Raw genomic sequence first — 25,312 nt, forward strand, 5'->3', positions numbered from 1 at the left:
GGTCAGATCATTTTCTAATTCAATCTGATATTAAATGCCTAAAACCAAAGGAAATACAAAAAAATGAACCATTAGAGTTTAAGTATCGTCCACCTTTTAACAGTGAAATACTAAAAAATAAATTAGAAGAAACATTAATAAACTTTGACCACAAAGACTGCGAAGCCGCAACAATGGCATGGCTAACGAACACAAATAAATTAGCAGATGAGTTAAACCCAATTAAACTGATACAAATCAATAAGCCTAAACAAATAAACCTGTGGTATAATGAGAAGATAAAGGAAGTCAAATGAAATCTGAGAAAAAAAGAAAAAGATTGGAGAAAAGATAAAACAATAGAAAGCTTGACTAAATTCAGGAAACAACTAGCTTACTACAAAAAAGTAATTCTTGACGCAAAAAAACTATTTTTCAGCTCAAAAATTGAAAAATTTGCAAACAACCCAAGAACACTATTTAACATAGTAAAAAATCTGACAAATGATAAATCAGAGGCGCCACAAACCCCACAAGAGAATAAATGTGACGAAATAGCACAATATTTCATAGACAAAATCACAAACCTAAAAACTAAAATCCAAACTCAACAAAACAAGAAATTAAGATGCACAAAAGAGATGTGACACAATGGTCCACGTTTGGCGAAGTCTCATATATCGAAGTTGAATCAATGATAAAAAATTTAAATCCTGCCCCACATAAAATCGACACCATTCCTAACATGCGGGCCGATACAGTACAGTGCGCTCCGACAGAGCGCACTGTTAACCCGCCATTGGACACGTGTTTTCCCTTACCCCTTATTCAGTAAGGGGCTGAAAATGCGCGTCCAATCCCCTGAACCTAATAGCGCCCGCAACATGCAAATTTATGTTGATGGCCCTATTAGGTATTCCCGCGCGATTCAGAAAACAAAATTGTGGGATATATGCGCTTGCCAGCAAGCCATTTCAGGGTTTAAACATTAACTTCCCTTCTCCCTGACCTTTGCCTGAATAAAAGCATCACTTGTGCTTAAGTCTCTGCCTGGGAAAGGATACCTGTTGGCCCTGAATTCCTGGGGGAGGGGCTGGGTGTTCCCTAGTCAGAGGCAGGACAAAGTCAGGAGGTATAGATTTCAGCAGCCAATGATATGATCCGTGCACACCCCCTGAGCCAAAGCCAATGGTGTAATGACTCTTCTGTTGCTATGGGAAAGTAGCCAATCATGTAATGACACATCATCTGCCTTTGTATGAATGTACAATAAAAGGAAAAGGCTCGTGAGGGCAAGCCCTCTTTGCCTTCTCTCTTCCTGCCTGCCATGAAAGCTGTCTGATGTGCCTCTTCATTACTCCTATATCTGGTGACCCTTGCGACGTGATGATAAACCCCATGCTTATTCAACAGATCTGCTAATCGTAAGTATATTAAAGTACTTTTTAGTATATTTAAGTATTTTTTAGCAAGTTTGTTCCCCACACTCGTAAGCATGGGCAATGATTTGACTATACAGCAGAGGCTACATGCCAGGAAGCTGCAGCAAATCATCAATAATCATTATTTCATCACCAGAAGAAAAATAGCGCAAGTCAGCCTGGGGGACTTAGAAAAATTAATAAGTGAAATAGCTTGCCGTTGCCCTTGATATTCGATGGAGGCTGGAACTCTAAATACCCAGGAATGGATCTCAATCGGCAATTATCTTCATACGGCTCCCAGAGCTCCCATAAAGCAAAGATTAATTTGGCAAAAATGTACAGAAGCCATCGAACGCATAGAAAAAAAAGGTTTAAAAACAGCAGTTTCAAACCATGTGCTTTTAGAAGCAGGCAGACATACCCTTCCCCCATCTTCTCAGTCTTCCTCAGAGACAGCAAATTCTTTGTATCCTCAGCTCCCCATACCTACACCCAAGGCACAAGCAATTCACACATCTCCGCCCTCTTTAGAAAAGCAACCCTTGAGAACAATAGAGCCACCACCTGGCCTGGGTGGGGCGATTAGCATTGAATTTCAGCAGAAACTGCAGAAAGAAAACTTTACAGAAAAAGATTTGTTGGAAGGACTTCAAGCCTTCCCCATCACAGAAAAGAACCATGAACAAAGGGGGACAGAAAATGAAATAGAACATCTGGGGACACACAATCACATGGCTCCTGTGGCTTCCTCTGCATCCACCTCAGAGAAAAGACCCCAGGAAATAGAAAACACTGAGGTCAGAAAAACTAGCCTTCCTCCATCTTGCATGCAAACCCCTTTCCCCACTAACCACTCCCTGAACATTCATTTGCCATTGCCTGAGACAGTCATTAATTCTGCATCATCAATTTGTGCAGGTAAATTACTATCTCAAACCACTGCTCCCGGTAACAATTTATGTGCAGCGGTCAGCATGGGATTCCACCTAGAACATGGAAATCTCACAAGGGAGGAATTATTGAAAGGGATTCAAGCCTTTCCCATTACAGAAAGAAACAAAGAACTAGGTGTGGCAGCAATAGAGTTGAGTGCCATAAGCAGTGGCTTTGCCCCCAGGTCTTCAAAGAAATCAGCGTATAAGACCTTGGGCCAGGCAGCTGCACTCCTGCGTTACAAGCAAAGAGAATATCAATATGAAAAAAAGGATTTAATTAGACTCCTGCGTTACAAGCAAAGAAAATATCAATATGAAAAAAAGGATTTAATTAGACTCCTGCGTTACAAGCAAAGAAAATATCACTATGAAAAAAATGATTTAATTATACACTTCAATGACCTATTGTAGTCCCGATTAAACAGAGTAATTGCACAAACAGCACAGATTTGGAAAAAATGGTTTCCCTTAACAAACAGTACAGATTTGGAAAAAATGGTTTCTATTAGTATTTGAAATTCAGTTACAAAAAATCTGCATACTTTGAGAGTATTTTCCCCCACAAAGTGTATGCACAACCTTATGTTAAAACTGTACTGAGATTTGAACAATTACTGTGTAAATTACATGTGAAAGTTTCCCTTTTGCAAAGTTTATTTGGCTCACATTTAAAATGACTCCATTTCTCTGAGATTTAAGTTTATAGTTTGAATTGCCAGCACACAGAACTTATATTTCTACTGTGATTCTCCCTAAAGTGAATTGAAGTGGTGTTTGTCTGCAAGGAATCAGCCAGCCATTGTCTGTGGTTGATGGTATCAATTGTTAAACAAAGCTATCTTTAAGTTCCTATTGACTGAAGGATTAATTCCTTGGGTGCAGTTCTTTTCTTTTGAGAAACACTGCTCCTCCCCCCCTTTACTGTAACTCTTGCTTGCCACTCATGGGGGAGGGAGGGAGAACTTTTGAAAAGAAAAAAAACTGGACTTAGTACTGCAGTTTCTCTCTCTACTTTCTATATGTCTTTAATCTTTTAATACTTTCAAACTTTAGCATGCAGCAGACAGAGCTGAGCAAACAGCGTGTTTAATTTCCTATTCTAATAATTATAAGAAGAAATTCTATTCTGATACTCCACATTGAATTTAAGCTCAGAGTATTATTGATTGCAACCTGGAACAATAGTTGCAATCTATAAAGTAATGATGGTGTCTCCACTAGGAGGCGCTATGCTATTCTACAAGTTATATTATATTATTGTTTTAATAATTCTGTTGTATAATAGTTTTTATTTTTCAGATCTGCGGTCCTCATGTCTTAAGGAAACTTCAGTTTTATTTTCTTTTTCACAAATTTTTACAGAATTCTGAACCTTATAATTTTTACTGACAGAGGTTGCTACATCTAAAGCAATCCCTCCTAAACCTTTTCTTGCAAATCCAAATTGATTTTATTAAATTGAATGATAGAATTGATTCTCCAAGGTTAAAAAAGTAAGAATTTCACTTTAATCCTTACCTTAGTAATTTTTTGCTGTATGCCAGTTTTTAATATTTTCCAGATTTACAGCCTTCCTGCCATGAGGAGATGTGAAGATGACACTCTGCAGTTTATTTTAACATTTTTCTAACACCTTTTCACTTTTGACTTTTGATCCTTGATCTAATTTTGTTTTTGATAACTTTTTGATAAGATTTTTAGCTCATATTATGTGTTATCTGTTGTCTGTCTTGATGCAAGAAATATTTGCAGGATGGATGAATATGTGTCAGTTTTGTGTAAATTAATATTTGCAAGATGAATGAATATATGTCAGTCTTGTGTAACATATGTTTAATGTAATGTCTAATATACTTGTCATTTGATTCAGCTTACAGCAAATGACTTTTCCTTTAAATGATTAATTTACATTTATTGCTATTTTACTGAATGAAAATTGATCACTGCATTAAAACTTTCTTCATAATGGGGTTACGTTCTGAAAACTAAAAATGGCTCTGCTTACTGCAGCCATTCCTTTACATGAATTTTGTCAATAATCGAATATTAAATACTTATTTGGCATCCCCTACAACACCACAGGGCAAACCATTGTGGAGAGAGCCAACCATACGCTTAAGAGCTCTGGACCAAACAAAAAGAAAGAAGGGGGGATTGCCTCTGGATTTTCCCCCTGAACAAAGTAGGCTTTTCCCCCTGAACAAAGTATTGTTTAAATCATCTAAATATATCAGGTTCACATAAGAACACAGCCATGAGTAATCATTATGCGACTAGGGTTAGTCACCCACAGCCATCAGTTTTGTATAGAATATTTAATGTCTGGTACGGTCCCGTTCCCTTAAAATGGGGAACGAGGATATGTTTCTCTGCTTGCTTCCACAGGTATATCAAGCTGTGGAACGATGGAAAGGTGTCCAGGTCTACAGGACCCGATCCCCAACTTCTCCATGAGCCTCCACAGCCCTCAGAAGGACAGAGACCGGACTCCTTGCAAAAAGCAGCACCACATGACCTGGGGACAGATCAAGGCCCTATCCAACCAATCTGCACAACTCTTAGAACAGCAAGGCCTTGAGAAAACTCCAGAGAACTTATTAGCCGCTTTTTCTTGCCTGAATGCCAACTCATTAACAATTGTGTTCTGCATCCTCATCTTTTGCCCTATTTCTCCAGCTATGGCGATTTCAGAACAAGGACTCTGACAGAACACAGGTACATCCTCGATGCACAGAACTTTTCACACCTGTTGAATCGAACAGACTGTTGGATCTGCACACACATGCCAACCCAAGCCTGCGGAGAACTACTGATGCATGCTGTACCATTTAACCTTACAGTATGGACTAATTATCCTTTACAGAGAGGTTTTCATTAACTCTCCAGTTAATAATACCATACTACACATTGGTAGCTGTATTCAAGAGACTGCCGCTCTTTGTTGGGACTATGATACAGGGGATGGGAAAGGAATTCAGGTGGGAAATATCCATATTGTAACTGAACTTTTGTATTAATCACTGAACACTTGCATAGTTATACCACATATGTATGCAATTGGCAGATTTCAGGATGTGCAGTGGGAGACCCAAGCAGGTACAGAAAGTATAGAGGGGATGAAGGATTTACCTTTTGTAGTTATATAGCCCAAATGATAACCAATGACATGTCCACTAATCTGTTAGGAAACATATGGATGTTATGTGGGCGTAGAGCATATATGTACATTTCCCCAAGATGGAGAGACAGATGCACTTTAGGCTACATCCTCCCCTCATACTATGCAGTCAAAGATTTACCCAAAGCAAGGCTCCGTAACAAAAGGGAGGCGATAAATAATCCCATAGAAAAGTATACAGAAACTCAGATAGCTAGAAGCCTGTTTCCCCCAATGGGGACAGATATGAATTACAGAGACTTACACATCCTAGCTAACTGGACGACTGCCATATTTAATCAGACAGTCCATGCATTAAAACTACTTACAACAAAAGTCTCTCAGATTAGAGAAGTAGCATACAGAACAGCTATACCTTAGAAGCTATTTTAGCCTTAAAGGGTGGTGTTTGTGCATTAATTGGATCTCATTGCTGTGTGTACATATCAGTTTATAAAGCAAACCTCACACATACCACAGAGCAGATAGAAACCATGGTTGCTGATGCACCACTTTCAGACAAAATACCAACTTCTCCATGGGACTGGCTATGGTCCTGACTCCCTGATATTTCTGGTCTCAAAAGGGTGATTTCTATTATAATGACCATAATTGTCTTAATTGTTTGCCTGTGATGCTGTATTCAGTGCATACCCAACCTCATATCCATATTGAAACCTTGCTCTCAGCCCGGATACAAAGATGTCTTGTAAGATGCCTAATAGGGAATCATGAGCCCTGCAGAGTTGGCACACCACCTGCACCAGCTCTGGGTGATATGGAGATTCAGGAGCTCATCGACAGCTGGCACACCACGTCGAATTATAGCTTTCTTCTCTCCATAATCCCCCTTCCCCTATTTCCAGCCCATACCAAGACATAACAGATTTCAGTAAGGGTCTAAAGCTTTACTGAGCTGCCCTAAACAAAAACAGAAAGGGTGAGATGTGGGATATATGCGCTTGCCAGCAAGCCATTTCAGGGTTTAAACATTAACTTCCCTTCTCCCTGACCTTTGCCTGAATAAAAGCATCACTTGTGCTTAAGTCTCTGCCTGGGAAAGGATACCTGTTGGCCCTGAATTCCTGGGGGAGGGGCTGGGTGTTCCCTAGTCAGAGGCAGGACAAAGTCAGGAGGTATAGATTTCAGCAGCCAATGATATGATCCGTGCACACCCCCTGAGCCAAGCCAATGGTGTAATGACTCTTCTGTTGCTATGGGAAAGTAGCCAATCATGTAATGACACATCATCTGCCTTTGTATGAATGTACAATAAAAGGAAAAGGCTCGTGAGGGCAAGCCCTCTTTGCCTTCTCTCTTCCTGCCTGCCATGAAAGCTGTCTGATGTGCCTCTTCATTACTCCTATACAAAATGTGCAGCCAAGCCGCACATTTTGCTTTCAGAAATTAGCGCCTACCCAAAGGTAGGCGCTAATTTCTTCGGGCACCGGGAAAGTGCACAGAAAAGCAGTAAAAACTGCTTTTCTGTGCACCCTGCGACTTAATATCATGGCGATATTAAGTCGGAGGTCCCAAAACTTTCCAAAAGTTTAAAAAAAAAATAAAAATTTGAAGTCGGCCCGCGGCTGTCGGGTCGAAAACTGGACGCTCAATTTTGCCGGCGTCCAGTTTCCGAGCCCGTGGCTGTCAGCGGGCTCAAGAACCGACGCCGGCAAAATTGAGCGTTGGCTGTCAAACCTGCTGACAGCCGCCGCTCTGGTCCAAAAGGAGGCACTAGGGATGCGCTAGTGTCCCTAGTGCCTCCTTTTACCTGGTTTTACCGCCGGGCCTAATTAGCATACTGAATCGTGAGCTCTCCCGCGCACATTACTGAATCGGCCCGATGGAAATAAAAAAACTAGCTGACATAGCTTCCCATACACTAGCTTCAATTATAAATCTATCCCTTAACGAAGGAACGATGCCAAATATACTTAAAGGGGCAATAATCAAACCGATATTAAAGAAAAAAAACAGCGACCCAAATATATTAAGTAATTACAGACCGGTCTCAAACCTACCCCCTACTTGCGAAATTAATAGAAAAAATGGTACAAAATCAACTAGCGGAACATCTAGACAACAATAACATACTTTATCCCTCACTACAAGGATTTGATAGTGGAAAACACTACATTATGATACTATTAGATTTGTCAGCAGCTTTTGAAACAGTTAATCATACCATACTACTCAAAAGACTAGAAGAGATAAGACTACAAAACAAAACAATTGAATGGTTCAGGTCTTACCTAAACAATAGATTTTTTCAAGTACAGATGAAACACATTATCAGACAAAATTAAGCTAAAAACAGGTGTGCCCCAGGGATCAGCCCTCTCAGCGACACTCTTTAACATCTACATGCTACCCCTATGCCACTTCCTGGCAGGACTAGGTATCATACATTATATATATATGCTGATGACATTCAACTAATCTTGCCCGTAGATGAAACAATTGAAAAAACTTTAAATCTAGCAATGATGTACCTAGATATAATTAAACAACTACTAAACCAATGAAATTAGTGATTAACATAGAAAAAACAGAATTTATTCATCTTGAACGAAAAAACATTGAGTTGATTCAAAACCCCATCAAACTTAAAAATGATCAGAAAGTAGAGCTAGCCGAGAAAGCTCGAAACCTAGGAGTAATAATTGACACGGAACTCACCCTTAGGCAACACATATCGCTAAAACTTAAAGAAGGCTACGCCAAACTTATGATCCTCCGGAGGCTAAAACCCTTGCTATCACAAGCACACTTTAGAACAGTCCTACAGACACTCATATTCGCTAGCACAGATTACTGTAACACACTTTTTTGGGGATTACCATATTCAACAATTAGACTACAAATCCTACAAAACTCTGCTGCCAGAATACTTACTGGTAAAACCAAAAGAGATCACATCACTCAAACACTTGCCGAATTACACTGGCTGCCAATAGAACAAAGAGTACAATATAAAACACTCTGCACAATTCACAAACTAATCAACGAAGAAAAAGCAGACTGGTTAAACACAGCACTATGCTTACATGTCTCCCAGAGAAATCTCAGATCAGCCAATAAAGCCCTTTTAACCATCCCTTCAGTCAAGACAGCTAGACTGACCCAAGTAAGAGAAAGAGCACTATCCTTGGCCGGTCCAATACTATGGAACACAATGCCACTCGAAACAAGATTACAGAGAGATTTAAAACTCTTCAAAAAAAGTTTAAAAACTTGGCTTTTCAAAAAAGCATTTTACAGTGAGAACGAAGAATAAGAAATATAAACGAACAGGCAAATGAACTTCAACACACAGCACAAAGTCACCAGATGCATTTTTGCATATTTTATTATTTTCTCCTACTTAGCTACTAAGAATATGGAAATTCAGTATAAAGTACAATAATTGTATGGTTACCCCTGTAACCATATAAATGGACAAGATCCATGTCACCTATCATTTAATTTTAATAGTAAAACATGTAACCGAAATGTTATTGGCACTTTATTAGAGATTTTTACCTCCCTGTAAACCGTTGTGATGGTGCATGACTAAACGACGGAATAGAAAAGTTTTTAAATAAATAAATACAATTCCAAACCTCTCCCCAAACTCGACCCCAGTAACACCTCTTGTCACTGCAGGTAAACTTACAGACACAGAGACTCTACATTTGTAAATGTAATTGCATACAGGGCGGGCAATTTTAAAGAAGAACATTTCTGCAAGTAAAGTAAATGACTTTGAAAATTTCCCTCCGTGTTTACCAGGATGCTCAATATATTTTTTTGATCCAGCACAGTTGATTAATGTTTCCCAAACCCCCTCCTGGAGGCACCCCTAACCAGTCTGTTTTCAGGATATCCATAATGAATATGCATGAGATAGATTTGCATACACTGGACACCCAAAGACTTCAAATGCATATTCATTATGGCAATCTTGAAAACTCGACTGGCTAGGTGTGCCTCCAGGAGAGGGTTAGGAAACAATGCTAACATGAATATTTTTCTTTTCAGATGGTGACTTGGACTTCTCTTTTCTATAGTGGACTTGATAGGACATTCATATTTATTTTGGGGGGTTGAGGGGATTCTTAATATTTCTGTTTATTAATTTTCAATTTAATGTTTTATTTCAAAGAATTCCTTTGATACATTTATGTGAAATCTGAGAAATTAAAAGTTAAAAAAAGAACTATAACTTACTTGCATATTGAGATAAACAGGCTAAGTGCATCCATGAATATCTGTATTTCTATTTGTTATTTTTGTTGTTCTTTGTTTGAACTATTGTGGTTGTACCCTGCCTTGAACTTTGGAAGGGCAGGTAAGAAAACTCTTAAATAATAAATAGTTATTCATATGTCACAATAATGTATATATCCCCCAATACAATGTCTCATGGGAAAATAAAAATATTTTTATCAGCAAGGAGTATTGTTTGGTTCCTTATAAATCTGTATGAATTAAGTTTTGTAGCACTAGTACCAATTTCAATGACTCAGGACTTGAACAGATTAGAAAGGCTATACTTTTTTTTCTGCTGTCACCTTTCTATGTTCTATGGAAATATATAATCAATTTGATTAACCTCATTTTCTCAAAAATTATCATTTCTTTAACATATATCATTAACACAAATAATAATATATAAGGAGAAAAGTATAGTTTGTCACAAATGGGGAGAACAATCACATTATGTACTATAAAAAGATGTTATTTTTCTGTCTCCCACTAGAGGAGGCCATGATATAACTCTTACCATTAGGTGGATAAACAACAGCATATTCTTCTAATCCAAGCTTTCCTGAAATTAGAGATATTAGATATTAAGCACAATGAAATGCTAGGAAGTTTTGTTTAAATATTTTTATTCTGGTAGTGTATCATGTTTGACAGACTGAGTAAACCATTTTAGACCAGTTATACTAAAAACATTTTTTTTCTAAGCAAAACATGGGAGAAAATGCTTAGTAAATAAGGTCCTTCATCATTTTAAATTAAGTGGAGAGATATGACAGAGATGCCACTTGTCCTGTGTTATAAAATCGGGCGTACATTTGTGCGCGCCGGGAAGCGCGCACAAATGTACCCCACGCGAGTAAGTTTTAAAATCTGCCCCTTTGTGTGTAAGTCCACTTTGAAAATCAGAAGTCCACGTGTATTTTGTACATGCAGACATCAGCCCCACATGGACTGTTATAAAATTACCCTAAATTGAAATAATGTATGGCAAGAAAACATAAAACAGAAGAATAGCCGTGCTATCTCAGACAGTGGCCAATCCAGGATGCAAGTACCTGGTGGATCCCATAAAGTAGATCTAATTCTTTTTATTCACTCCCAGGGATAGCAATAACTTTCTTTAGTTTACCTAGCTAATAATCAGGTCAATTAAAAAAAACCCGTGGGAGAACCAGCGCACAATTCTGTATTTAAATTAGGGCCCGCGCTAATAAGGAGGCGCTAGGGACACTAGCGCATCCCTAGGGCCTCCTTATTAGCTGTCAGTGGGCAACGGTTATTGAACCCGCTGACAGTCACGGTTTCGGAAAATGGACGCCGGCAAAATTGGTTATTTACTCTCTCAAACAAGGGGGTACTTCATGAAGTTAGCAAGTAGCTCATTTAGAACAAAGCGGAGAAAATTCTTCTTCACTTAGCGCATAATTAAGCTCTGGAATTCATTGCCAGATGATGTGGTTATGGCAGTTAGTGTAACTAGGTTTAAAAAAGGTTTGGATAAGTTCCTAGAGGAGAAGTCCACAAACTGCTATTAATTCATAAAGGGGGAAATTTTCAAAGGAGTTACGCATGTAAATGTGATATACTATCGTAGCAATTTTCAAAAGCTATTTACTCGAGTAAAGTGCACTTACTTGAGTAAATCCTATGGACAATTCAATGGCATATATTGTAGCAATTTTGAAAAGCCTACTTACTTGAGTAAAGTGTATTTACTCGAGCAAAAACCAGTTTTGCTCGAGTAAATGCTTTTTAAAATCAAACCCAAAGAATAGAAGTTTGGGATCTATTTAATGTTTGGGTACTTGCCGGATACTTGTTACTTGGATTGGCCACTGTTGGAAACAGGATGCTGGGCTTGATGGACACTTGGTCTGACCCAGTATGCTATGTCTTATGTTCTTATGTTCTTAAGGGCTTTCGAGTGGCTGGAGGGCTACCCCAGAGACCAGCATTGCATTAATGGATCTCTCTTCCTGTGCAAGCAGGTTCAGTGAGGCCTTCAAGTGTTCCAAGTTCAAGCCATGTTGCAAGACAAGAGTATTCCCATTCCAGTCAGCCCAAGCCAGGATGTGTTTACCCACAGCCAGCCCCCTGGTGGTGCAGGTCATGCCGCAGCACAGGGGCTCACGCTCTCGAGAGTCTGCGCTCGCAACAGTCTCCCTTTTTCAAATAATGTTACTGTAGTAGTTTTACTTAATGTCCTCCCTCTAGTGATTAGGCGAAATTTGATTGCATTATGATCGCTATTGCTTAGCAGTCCCACCACAGTAACCCTTCACACCAGGTTATGCATTTCACTGAAGACTAGATCTAAAGTAGCTGCTGCTCTCATCAGTTATAGGACAAGCTGCTCCATGAAGTAATCATTCATGGCATCTACAAACTTAACTTTGAAATCTTCCATTATTACTGTGTTGGCAAATTTATTTGCTTTTTTTAATTTCAGCTAGAATTTCACATTCTGTTTCTTCATTTTGGCCAGATGGTTGGTAGTACACAGTCACTGCTATACTCTTACCCATCACACATGGAATTTCTATCCATATGGATTCCACACTGCATTTTGTTTCCTGCAGGCTTTTTTATCATGCTTGACTCTGCCATCTTATATATATAGTGCCATCCTTCACCAATTCTATCTGCCCTATCACATCTATATATTTTATATTCTGGAATCACAGTGTCTCATTCATTTTCCTCCTTTCACCATATCTCTAAAATGCCAATAATGTATATATCCTTGAATAATGCCATATATTCTTTCTCACAAATCTTACTGTTCACACTTCTGGCATTTGCATGACATTTTTAAGTATATTTTATTTGTACTTTCATTTTCTTTGCATTCACAACCTGCTTATTAGTAAATGATACAGGCAGTTTAAAGTCATTTACATCTGGGTGCTCTTTGTCTACGTCCATCTGGGCTACTTCTTCCTCAATCACAACCTCTCTACTGGGATATTCTAACTTCCCTGTTTTTGCAAGTATCTTTGGAAGAGACATCCCTCCAAATCATGTGTTTCTGAGTGACAGTTGGCTTTCCCCCATAGTCTAGTTCCTTTTTAAATGGTAGCAATAGCAGCCTGGTTCCACTCTGGTTAAGGTGGAGCCCATTCCATTGGAATAGAGATTCCTCCCTTCCTTAGAATGTTCCTCAGTTCCAAACAAATCTAAAACCTTCTTCTCTGCACCACTGTGTCATCCACACATTGAGACTTTGGAGCTCAGCCTACCTCTGGGGTCCTGAGCATGGACAGGGAGCATTTCTGAGAATGCAACCCTGGAGGTTCTGGATTTCAGTTTCCTACTTAAAAGCCTAAAGCCTCCAGAACCACTCTCATGCACCTTCCTATGTCATTGGTACCTACACGTTTAACAGTTGGCTTCTCCCTAGCACTCTCTAAAATCTTATCTAGGTGATGCGTGAGAACCACTACATTCACACCAGGTAGGCAAATTGCCCAGCTAGCTACATTACTAATGATCGAATCACCAACCTCAATGGCCAGCATAACCCTTCCCTTCTGGGCACATGCCCCTAGAAACAAACCTTGGTGAGAGATAAAGCATCACCTGGAGTGCAGGTCCTAGCTACAGGATCATGTCCTGCCACACCAAGATGATAGTCTCCCGCCAGGGGACCTTGTTCTTTCAAAACAGCACCAAGGCTACTTGACTGGAGTTAGGACCACTCTACTATGTACCTGAAGGTTTCCTCTCTGTCTGCCTCAGCTCCTCCAGGTCTGTTACTCTGACCTCCAGTTCTCAGATTCATTCTCTGTGAGCCAGAAGCTCTTTGAACCAGGTGCACACATACAACCTTTCCCACTGCTTGAGAATTTAAAAAATGAAGCGGAGAAGCAGGAGCAAAGTCACTCAAGTAGAGATGTAGATGCTGCCCCGAGGAGTGGGGAAGCGTGAAGCAGGCTGCTGATATGGAGACATAGGCACTGCCCCGAGGAGCGGGAAGTGCAAAGCAAGTTGCTGGCATAAAGACGTAGGCACTGCCCTGAGGAGTGGGGAAGTGCAAGGCAATTTGCTAGTGTAGAGACACAGGCACTGCCCCGAGGAGCGGGGAAGTGCAGAGCCAATTGCTAGTGTAGAGATGTAGGCGCTGCCCCGAGGAGCGGGGAAGTGCGGAGTAAGAGTCTCTATAAGGTAGTTCCAGGGCGACCCCAAAGAGTAGGGAGGCCAACAGGCAGGACCTCTGGAAAGGTGCAGGAACCATCCCGAGGAGCAAGGAGGTCTGGAGACAAGTCTCCCATGAAGCGCACACAGGCCCCTGAGGAGCGGGTACCCGAGCCAGAGTCCAGGAATCGAGGTAGAGATCTAAGCAGGAACAGACATCCAGGCAGACTGGCACAAGCACCAGTAGCAAAGGAACTCGTTGCCAAGTCGATCAGTGAAGGCCCAGGGTGGTGCTTATGAATCCCGGCTGGAGAAGTCATCAATAGGAGACGCCCCTGAGGTTCCCGCCATAGCGTCCTTAAAGGTAGACTCAGTGGCGCGCGTGCCTAGGAAGGCCCAAAGGAGGTATGGAGTTTGGCGGCGTCCCAGCTGCCATGAGAAGTCCCAGGAGGTAGATGGCACGTGTCGGGAGTGGCAAGCCACAGCCGTGACTTCGCCTGGAGAGGAGAGCAGGGCAGCACATGACCTGAGTTGGGTTGGTCGTGGGCGGCCGCGGCCGACGGTCATAACAATAAGGTCCAATGGGGTCACTTCAGCATTTGATGGGTGGGAGTGGGGCAGTTAAGATCTGGGGCATCCACTTCAGCATTTAAGAGTAGTGGAGGAGATGGGGTTAAGGCTCAAGGAATAAGGTGCTTCAAGATGAGACACTTGGTTCAGAGGAATCTGAATAGTGTATCAGAGAAGAGGACGGACAATATATGAAGTGGGAAAGAACCAAGTCCCTATTGGGATTTGAATTACTAGTAGTGGTAATACACACATTACCAGCAGAAGCAATGCCTCAGAATTAATTTCATTTCACATCTAGAAAAATATGTAACTTCTGCATTTCAAAAACAAATATACTCACAGACTTCTAAACCAGGGTCTGCACAATTCAGGAAACCAGCTCACCAACCCTCTCATTTATTTATTTAGTCAATTTTATACACTGACATTCATAGTGATTTCATGTCGGTTTACAATGAATAAAATTCAGCATTGTTGGTAAACAAAATTAGAAACTTCAGCATTCAATAACATAAAACCATCATTCTTATATTAAAACATAATAAAAGCCCTTAATCCGTAATTCTAAAATATAAAATAAAATACATTGGACCTTAACTCTAATATTGTTACTTATCCATAAAACTAACATTAAATAACTTCTCCATAAAATTAAAATTAAATAACATTAATTAAAAGAAATAAAACTGCATTATAAATATATAGTCATAAAATATACATAGGAAAAGTAAGTATTCATGTAGGGAGAAACCATGTGTAGGTGTTAATTAACTTGAATAAAAACCTGCTCAAATCAAAATGCGCTAAGGCGTTTTCACATGCATTAAGGGCTTATCGCATGCGAAAACACCTTTAACGCATGTGATAGCACCATATCCTTTGGTGTGATGCAAATCTGAAAAAGAGGATGAGTTAGGGGTGGGAGTGGGCTGGGATTACTGTTTTGTGAAGCCCTATTGCATGGCTTTAATGCTGATTTTAGCTACAATGTTTTCAGGAGTGTTAAGCTGTGTGATATCTTGTGTTATGGCTGTATCACCCCTTGTGATGTTTGTTGCAGATGCTGGTTTTGAAGCTCCCAGAGTGTCTGCCTATGAGAGGGAGGGAGAGAGAGAGACTAGCTATAATGCCATCACCCTAGATACGTATTTATATCTCTATGGGAGGCCCACCTAGTAACTCGAGGTGAGGTTTAGGTATTAGTGTAAGGGGTTAGGGGCCACTTTGACATTCAAAGTGAAACGTTCGAACAGAACAGTGCTCTCTTGTGAACATTTGATGACCCTCTGAGTGAGGAAACTCATTCAAAGATGAGATTTGTGCAATGTTCTCTCAACCTAGCTTGATGTTACCCAGGCAGAGAGTCCATCAAGCTAGGTTGAGAGAACATTGCACAAATCTAATCTTTGAGTGAGTTTCCTCACTCAGAGGTTCATCAAATGTTCAAAAGAGAGCACTGTTCTGTTTGTACATCTCACATTGAATGTCAATGTGGCCCCTAACCCCTACACTAATACCTAAACCTCATCTGGAGTTACTAGGTGGGCCTCCCATAGAGATATAAATACCTATCTAGGATCAGGGCATTATGGCTAGGTGTTCTCTCTCTCTCTCTCATCCCCCCAATGGTTGTAAGTAGGAAATATCACATTCTGGCACTTATCTCAAAGAATGAAAAAGTGATTGCAATTTGCAGTAACTTAGGTATTAGCACAAATTGCAATAAACTCCCTATTACCATAATACACACCCCTTTTCCCATCACATGCAATATTTACTGCATTTTGTTAAATCCAGGCCCAAATTAGCAAAGACTACAATTGGATTTCATGCCAAACAATCAAACAGCATTGATCCTTAAGAGCAAAGAGAAACTCAAAACTAATTTTGAGTTCAAACATCTAATAGAAAGACATGACAATTAGTAAAAGTCAGTAGACTCCGTTCTTCAGCTGCAGACACATGCAGTGTACCCAGAAAATCTGGCCAGCAGAAGTCCTCTCAACTACACAGGCATTACAATGGGAAGCTGAAAAGCCAACAAAGCTTCATTCCAATCCTGGAAAACTGTGTTAAAAAACCATTGGCTGCAAACCAGGTCCACCACCAGAACTCAGTCCTCCAAAGAACACCAAGCATCAGTCAGAGGTCTACAATCTACAACAGAAAATTCATCACCTTCAGAGAAAGCATACAGGGCCCCCTAAGAGCGCAAAGCAGATGCAATGGCTTATGATAACTCCCCCCCAGTAGCCATTCAATAGAATCTATCCAGTGTGAACCACTACTCCCAAAAGGACTCCGGTACTGATAAACAAAGTTCTGATGCAGCTACTAATAAGATGACTTTGGCCTTAACAACAGGAGAATTCCAGTCTTGATACAGGCTACATTCTACTACAATACACTAGTTGTATATTTGTTTCTGCTTTACCAGGTCAACCACTAGACAAAAAAAAAAGTGCTCAACTATATTACTCAGACAGAGAACGATCTGGAAGTACGAGATCTAGGGATCCTCATAGATTGCGAATTCTCTATGAAATCCTGCGCAAAAAAAATTCATAAATGATGGTTATTTTAAATTAAATATCCTCAAAAGATTAAAACCCCTCCTATTCCCAAATGATTTTAGAACCGTTTTCAGGCACTTGTCCTGTCAAAATTAGACTACTGCAACTCGCTATTTTTAGGCCTACCCGCAAATGTTACTAGACCTTTGCAACTCCTGCAAAATTCAGCAGCCAGACTTTTGACAGGAACTAGAAGATCCGAACATATCACCCCAATATTGAAGGAACTCCATTGGCTACCTGTCAAATACAGGGCCCAGCATAAAATCTTGTCTCTAATTCATAAAACCCTTTACAATGAAAAAATTGAATGGCTAACTTCATCACTTCATTTCTACATCCCTTCTAAAATTACTAGATCAACAGGAGCAGGTATGTTGCCAATTCCTTCCCCTAAAATTGCCCATCTAAATAATGTAAGAGAAAGGACTATCTCTATTGCTGGATTCCAACTATGGAACTCTATTCCAGAGGAACTACGACTAGAAGCAGATATCAAATTATTTAAAAAGGGCATTAAAACTTAGCTTTTTAAACAAGCCTTCCAAGAATTGTTAACAGAATGAGTTCAAACTACTGATGTTATACCAAGGTAATGTGTATATTTTTTACTTTCTTATCTTTACTCCTACTATACTTTCTCTATAATTGATTAAATTTTTGGATTATTTAGCCTACTATTTTAATTTACTATTTTATGTACATTATGAAACTATGTAGCTACTTCCTTCCTTCTTTGGAAAAGCAAATATTTTCAAATGAATATTTGCGAACTGCTGTAAACCGATTCGCATGAAAATTCGGTATATAAAAATTATTAAATAAATAATAAATAAGTATGCCTTTATCTGACACAATGTTGGTTCCCCCTCATCTTGCTTTTCTTAGAAAAACTGAAACCATAACTCCAAAAATTGTGTTAATCTAGGACCGGTTCAGTTGTTAACCCAATACCTTCTCCACTTTCCTATCTTTTCCCTTCTCTGTTTTCCATCTTTCCTTTCCTCGAGCCATATTTATTTTTATTTATTTTTATTTCCTTTATGAATCACTTCTTTAAACCAGCTTCAAGTGATGTACACAGACATCGCATATATAAAAACAGTAAAATATATATGAAAACAATGGTAAACAACATGAGTGTATACCATATACAATAAGAACTGTATATCAGCTACTCTTTATACATTTAAATCAATTCCCTCCTTACTGAAAAAAAATAGTTCTACTCAATTATTTATATAATGTAAAGCAACATCATATCAAATATAATTATTCTCAGTTTAAATATGCCTGTATCCCATACAGAAAACTATTCTTTTATTTTGAAATTATTTTTCAATGTAATATAAGGACTCCAATTATCTATCCCTTACTGCTAAAGTTCCATATTACTCATTGATTAATTACATTTCCAACCATCCTGTCATTATTTATTCAGTGCCCATACTACCTCCTAAGCTTTATGACAATAGTGTCCACTAAAATCATATATTCACAAATACAGTAAATCAGACAGACTTTCATTCCTTCAATAGTTTTGGCTCATGGCTTGATGGGTTCCTTTCGTTCTTTGTTCTTTAGTCTTCAACCAGTTACCAGGAAGGGATCTGCACATCCATGCCACTAGCAGACATCTTGAGTCATGTGCTCTATTTTTCTTGATGTATGATGCCTTTTTAAATAATATGTCCAATCATGCTTAGAAAACCATATATAATTTAAATGTCCTATAAAAGTCAGTTTGAAACATTGAGCCAGATCTAACTAAATATGTTGTCATTCACATTACAAATTGTTGAATTTCAAGACATTAAGACAGTAACTTTCAAACAGCTGCACAAGCATACAGATATGCACATATGCCAGCTTGCGCCCAGACATGCAGCCTTTTTATAACATAAGCGCGTATATGCGCCTATGATATAAAATCAGCTGTATGCGTGTACATGGGCGTGCAATTTTATATGGATACAAGCATGTGCGTGCAAATGCCGGCTCTACCTTGTAAGTGGGGGGGATTTTATTAGATACACGCACCAATGCCCAGTTAATGGATCAGATTTCCTAATCCCCCCTATTATTCAGCCTTCCTTTTACCCATTTAACCCTGACCCTTATAACCTCCCGAGTCACCTATTTTTTATTTTTTTGAATACTTACATGCCATCCATAGCAGAAGTAAATTACACAGTAGGGAACCTCGGTGCATGCTTGTGTGTATAAATACTTATGTGCACATTTCAAAGTAACTTCTCGGAATGCCCATCTCTCACCCATGCTCTGCCCAGACCACAACCATGCCCTGTCCCTTTTTAAAGCTTTTGATTTGTGCACATACCAGGAGATATGCATGCCCTCATGCACCTTTTGAAATCTGTGTGGCATGCGCCGGCCTGAAATATGCATGTATGTCCTGGGCTTTGGGACACAGAGGCTTTTAAAATCGACCTTTAGGTTGATTGTCTAATGATTTCTGTTACCATATAATGCCATATTAATTAAACAATTTATATAAAAAAATAATGTTTTTAGGAAATTGTTATTTTTTTATTTTTATCACACCTAAGGATTAGAAATAAACAAATTTTGAAACAAATCAGAAATCTTTAAAAATATCTATTTATGTATATACCCACAGTTAAACATTAATAACGTTACCTCGAATGTATGATTTCGGTGGAGAGGCACTATTGTAAGCAAAATGTTCCAGTACTGAAGTATCTCTGGAAAAGCAAAGTAACACCTGGGGAAAGTAACACAAACACAGCAAATGAAAGGCTATCATATATTTTAAAGACAAAACTGCACAGTTTAGCTTACTTGAAGCCAAGCTATGGAAATAAAAAGCAGATTTCTTCCAGGAATGCATTAAAATTTCTGAACAATAACGTATGAGGAACAGCATGGTAAAGATGTTATATTCTTAATATGCAAAAAGAATAAAAAGGTGAACAAAATTTCATGGCAATGCATCACAAAAATAACGCTTGTAGTAATATTTAGAAAGGATAAAACCATCAGAGAATTCAAACCCCAGGAATAAAACGAGGCACAAAGCTAACAGAAGGATAACCAAACAGAGGAATGAATTATTAACATTTATAAAGTCTGACTGAGCAAACCATTTAAGTGATCACCATGCTGCACAAACCTATGGATGGTCCCACAGCAGCAGGCATCTAATTATCTAATTACTGATGGATCCAAATTATCTTAAGCTCTTTTCCTTCCTGCCAGTCAGACAAGCTGGCTACAGCTGAACTGCTAGGTTTGGAAGCTAAACCACTGTTGTGCTCCCCAAACCAATGCATCCCCTATTTCCTCCCAAATACTAAACTGTGAAGCCCCTGAATAAAATTCTTGCCATTTTTTAAAGAAGGATAATTGCTGATAAAACTTAATATTTAAAATGAACACAGCAATCTTGTTTTACATGAGGCTCTGGTTTTGGAAACTGTATCTTGTTTTTATAATTTTCCTTTTAGCCCCTTTTTAAAAAAAAATATATATATTTCCTATTCCAGATGTAATGTCTGGGTAACAGTACCCTTGCTGAAAAAAAGACTTGGAGGGAGGTCTCCTCTGTAATCTACCCTTAGTGTTTCTCCTTTGGCTAGCAGGGTTTGCTCCAGGTTATCTTCCTTTCTCATTGGGATGCAACATATGCAAGTTTTAAAAAATATTTTTAATGGCAATACTGTGAACAATTTTTAATATTGCAGCAAGCAAAAAACTAGAAGTTGCTTACATGTAACAGTTGTTCTCTGAATATATGGGAATCACTAGTTGCACTAATTGGTGACGTCACTGATGTTGTCAATCTTGGAGCAAGTTTCTAGAACTATCTTTTAAGAACCTGAAGTGTTCTCAGAGCAATGTTCCAGTATCTTTGCAGCTGTGCAGTAAACCCAGTGGATGAATTTGTTCTAACCACAGTATTTTTCTGCTGCATTTGCCCCTCAGAGCTCTACTTTGGGAAGTCTTTTTAACTAAAAGTGTGTAACTTAAAGCTTTTTCCTCGCCCCTCTAGAGTTCTAGCTAGAATTTTTAGTCATCTTCAAGTTTTCTTGGATTTTTGTCATCCCTGCCAGTAGGTTCATTTTTGATCTGAGGTCTCTGTCAAGCCTTCAAATCAACCTCTAAATTTTGCTCATCAGGCCACCTGTGCATCAAGATTTCTTCTCTTTTTAGTGTCATGTCATGACTTCACAATATTCAAGAAGATGACCAGTAGCTTTAAACATTGATCAGAGTGCATGGAAAAGATGACAATTACAAAACATCATAAGTTAAAAATGTCTGGGTGGGGGAGAACCAAGATGGCGCATTAGAGTGAGGACGTGTAACATCTCTCTCCCCATCTGCTTGCAAACATTTTACCTATGCCTCACTCAGGGCGAAACCAAAGAGCCCATGAGAGGCTGACCATGGAGGCTTCTATGGGCAATGTAAGAGGGCCGATGGAAGCTCACCTCCTCAGAGGAATCGGATTGCTGAGAGAGGAGTCACAGGAGGAAAGCTGTGGAGACGCTGCAACAGCCGGCGTCCTCCTTGACTCAGTGACATTGCTCTCTCCGGAGGAAAGAACAGCCCCTGTGAACCTAGCGGCAAGTCGGACGACTAACCTGGAACACTCGGAGGTGCTTCCGGGTCACGCCAGGGAGGGGGCCCCGCGAGGAGCTGAGGGAGCTCTGGGAAGTTCGGGACCGCCAGTAACCTCTGGGACGGAGGGCGAAGTGCCTGATAGAGGAGAAATGCAGGCTTTGGAAGAGTTAGTTTCCTCTCAGCACGGAGGGGAACCTGAAGAAGAAATATTGCAGGAAAGCTACCCTGAACCATCTCCAATGGTAAGGCCAGAAACCTTTTCTCTCGAATCCATATGGACGGCAATAGAAACTTTGAATAAAAATGTAGCTATACAAATTAGACCTATCGTGAAAAAAAATGGGACAAACTGAGACACAACTGCAAAAGTTAAAAGAGCAAGTTATAGAAAATAAAAGGGAAGTTGCAAGTCTAAAATCAGATATGGGGGAAATGAAAAAGATGAATTATGGAATGGTTAAAGATAATTCATATCTATTAAGAAAAATAGAAAATCTGGAAAATCAATAAAGAAACAAGAATTTACGATTGATTAATTTCCCCAAGAAAACTACAGCTACACCGACAGAAATGTGGACTAAGGGGGTTATTTTCCAAGGGCTTAACGCGCACGATAAGATTGCAAACCGCGCTAAGAGCTGTTAACGCGGTTTGCGAATGCAAATTCTAAATTTAGTATTCAGGGGGCGGTGTTGGGGCGGGACATATATAAAGTAGGGAGGACTTACCGCAAACCGTGAAACGTCTGCACTGTTAGTGCGGCTCCTAACGCGGCCAATAACTACACCTCTTTCAATTGCGATAGCATGTATCGCTGTGTATAGCACGCACCGCGATATTATCACGGTGTGCGAAAATGGTTAAACCCAATCCCCACACACCTACAAAGCTATTGCTACCCAATAAAAAGGCTTGTTCTTAGTAGGTCTATGTTCCCAACACCATCTACACATTCCCAGTGTATGGGGCAGGCTCACTCCATGGCTGAGCAGGCCCAACGCAGACGCCGTGACTTTGGTCGCCATCGCCGCAGGTACAGGCAGCGGATCTATCATCCACAAACCTCATTGATGGGTATGCCAGAGGACGTTGTGATCACCAGGTATCACCTCAGCTCTCGTGCCATCCTAAAAATATATGAAGACATACGAGGTGCCCTTGAGCCTCGAACCCGAAAGAACCGTGCTGTCCCCGGCCTCACCAAACTCTTGGCCGCCCTGTACTTCATAGCAAGTGGCTCCTTCCAATCTACAGTAGCTGTTGTGGGTGGGATGTCACAGAGCACCTTTTCACGGGGTCTGGACCAGGTCATTGAAGCAATTATAGCCCACATGCCTCAAAATATAGCTTTTCCGTGCAACAGACAGGACCTGATGGACCTCAAGCGCGGTTTCTACGCCATTGCCCGCTTTCCTAATATCATTGGAGCTATTGACTGCACTCATGTGGCCATCATTCCACCCCGTCAGATGGAGGCAGCCTACTGCAACAGAAAGCAGTTCCACTCCCTCAACGTGCAAGTGGTGTGTGATGCTGGAATGCGGATCCTCTTAGTGATGTCCAGCTTCCCGGGATCAGCGCACGATTCCTTCATACTCAGGCGATCATCTCTGTTTCGCAAATTTGAAGCTGGCCTGTACGGTGATGGTTGGCTTGTAGGTAAGAAATACGTTTCCATACATCGACCATGTTTGCAATGTTTATCTCTGTAATGGCACACAAATGTGATGTATACACCTGTCCAGATGGAGTGATATGTCCCCATCACAACAGGCCTCAGTGGCTCATAGTGTTACCTTAACTGGTGGAATGGCTCATGCACCCAACCAGTTGCCATGGGCTGCCAAGCACGAGGTACACAGCAGCCCCAGAATGGCCTGTATGTGGCATGGCTTGCTCACTTCACTGCACTAGTAGACAGCCTATACATATTAGGTATAGCCATGGTTAACGGCATTGTCAAAGGTGATTCTACAACTGTGATGTAAGGGCAGCTCACTTCCACAGGTGTTCCTGATGTCGTAACATTCATGAAACATCTCATGATCACTTCTAGTCAGTTGTGCACATTCAGGGGCAGGCAGATTAGACCATGTCTGTTATTGGGAATGTGTACCTACATAAAAGGTCATGTTGAGCTGATATGTCCGTACACAATGACTAGAGTGCATGATGCATATGATCCAAACACAGGGATATAATCTTTAAGGACTGTGATGTTACGGACCTACCACATACACACCGCTGACATAAATGTCACTGTTTAGGGGCCCTTCACATGCTATACTCCCTATTAGCAGCACACCTGCTGTGGGACAAAGCAAGCATGGAGCCCCACAACTAGTGTTAGGAAAAAGAATGGCCTGCCTCGTCCCATCCAGTTCTACTGCATGTATTGAGCACATACACCCATGTGACACAAACATCATTATTTGTAATGGCTTGCCTATTTCATTGCTACAGAAGACTCAGGGTACGGATGCAGGCCCTGGCTTATGACCCCAATCCTCTGGCCTGCCATGGCGCAACATATGGCCTATAATGAGGCCTTACGTGCTACACGCTCGGTCATCGAACGTACTTTTGGCCTTCCAAAGAGCCGCTTCCGATGTTTGGACAAGACTGGGGGAGCGTTACTGTATGCTTGCCCCAAGGTTGCAAGGATAATCCTGCTTTGCTGTGTGTTCCATAATGTGGTTCTTCGGCATGGAATACCTATGGCTATAGATCCAGATCTCAGACCTGATCCCCCATGTGTGCGTGCACGACTGCATGAGAACACAGTCAGTGGCAGCCAGCTTCGCCAACACCTTATACAGACACACTTTTAAGGAAGGGATGGGAAAGAACCATGCCCCAGCGGGGCAGTTCGGCCACTGATGGCTTAGGACATAGTTTAATGTGCAGACCTATTTTTGAGTCTGCTTCTTGCCTGACTTGCTAGGTCTGTCCACCCAACAACTGTTTGGGGATGGTGCTCTACATCTGAGGGTATAGCCCATAACAGGGTGCCTAAGGGCTGTCTCGAGGCACTGCTGAGAGTGGCATTGGATTAAGCACTTGCTACATACTGACGTGCCACCAAGGAGGACAGTACTGTACACACTTGTCCTCATGAGACACAACACACTCACAGGCCTCACCAGATTTGCTTACACCTTACAACAATTGTACCTGTAATGGCCCTTACCTCTGTCTGTCCCTAATGCCATCACTGTGACATGCATATAGGTGCTTCATTTACGGCCATTAGGACCAATGAATCCTACATTCGTCACTCCTTCCCTATTTGCGAGCCCTCAATATTATAGTCATGTGCGTCTTGCAGCAACACTAATGACCCTTCGGTCTGCAAGTGGTATCAGTGAGGGCCTAGGCAGCACAGCCTCAATACACAGCAGGGAACACATACCAGCCCTACAACATCCAGATGCCACATGAATGGGTGAATGAGAAAAAAAAAGCATCTGGCGCTCTGCATATCAAAAAAGATATAATGGCGATGGAGAAGGTACAGAGAAGGGCTACCAAAATGATAAGGGGAATGGAACAGCTCCCCTATGAGGAAAGACTAAAGAGGTTAGGACTTTTCAGCTTGGAGAAGAGATGGCTGAGGGGGGATATGATAGAGGTGTTTAAAATCATGAGAGGTCTAGAACGGGTAGATGTGAATCTGTTTTT

At 40.5% G+C, this 25,312-nt stretch overlaps 1 protein-coding gene across 3 annotated transcripts in view; it reads right to left on the bottom strand.

The window, feature by feature from the left end:
- The window catches only part of TBC1D19 (TBC1 domain family member 19), a 397,957-nt gene that overhangs the window by 69,085 nt on the left and 303,560 nt on the right, over window positions 1–25,312 (bottom strand). For all 3 annotated transcript variants that reach the window (XM_029589774.1, XM_029589764.1, XM_029589755.1), the window contains 2 exons: window positions 19,685–19,769; window positions 10,261–10,305 (listed from right to left, as the gene is read on the bottom strand). In XM_029589774.1, coding sequence (XP_029445634.1) covers window positions 10,261–10,305; window positions 19,685–19,769 — 130 coding nt within the window. The remainder of the gene's footprint in view (window positions 1–10,260; window positions 10,306–19,684; window positions 19,770–25,312) is intronic.

Source organism: Rhinatrema bivittatum, chromosome 1 (assembly GCF_901001135.1).
Source record: "Rhinatrema bivittatum chromosome 1, aRhiBiv1.1, whole genome shotgun sequence".
In the NCBI taxonomy this organism is placed as follows: domain Eukaryota; kingdom Metazoa; phylum Chordata; class Amphibia; order Gymnophiona; family Rhinatrematidae; genus Rhinatrema; species Rhinatrema bivittatum.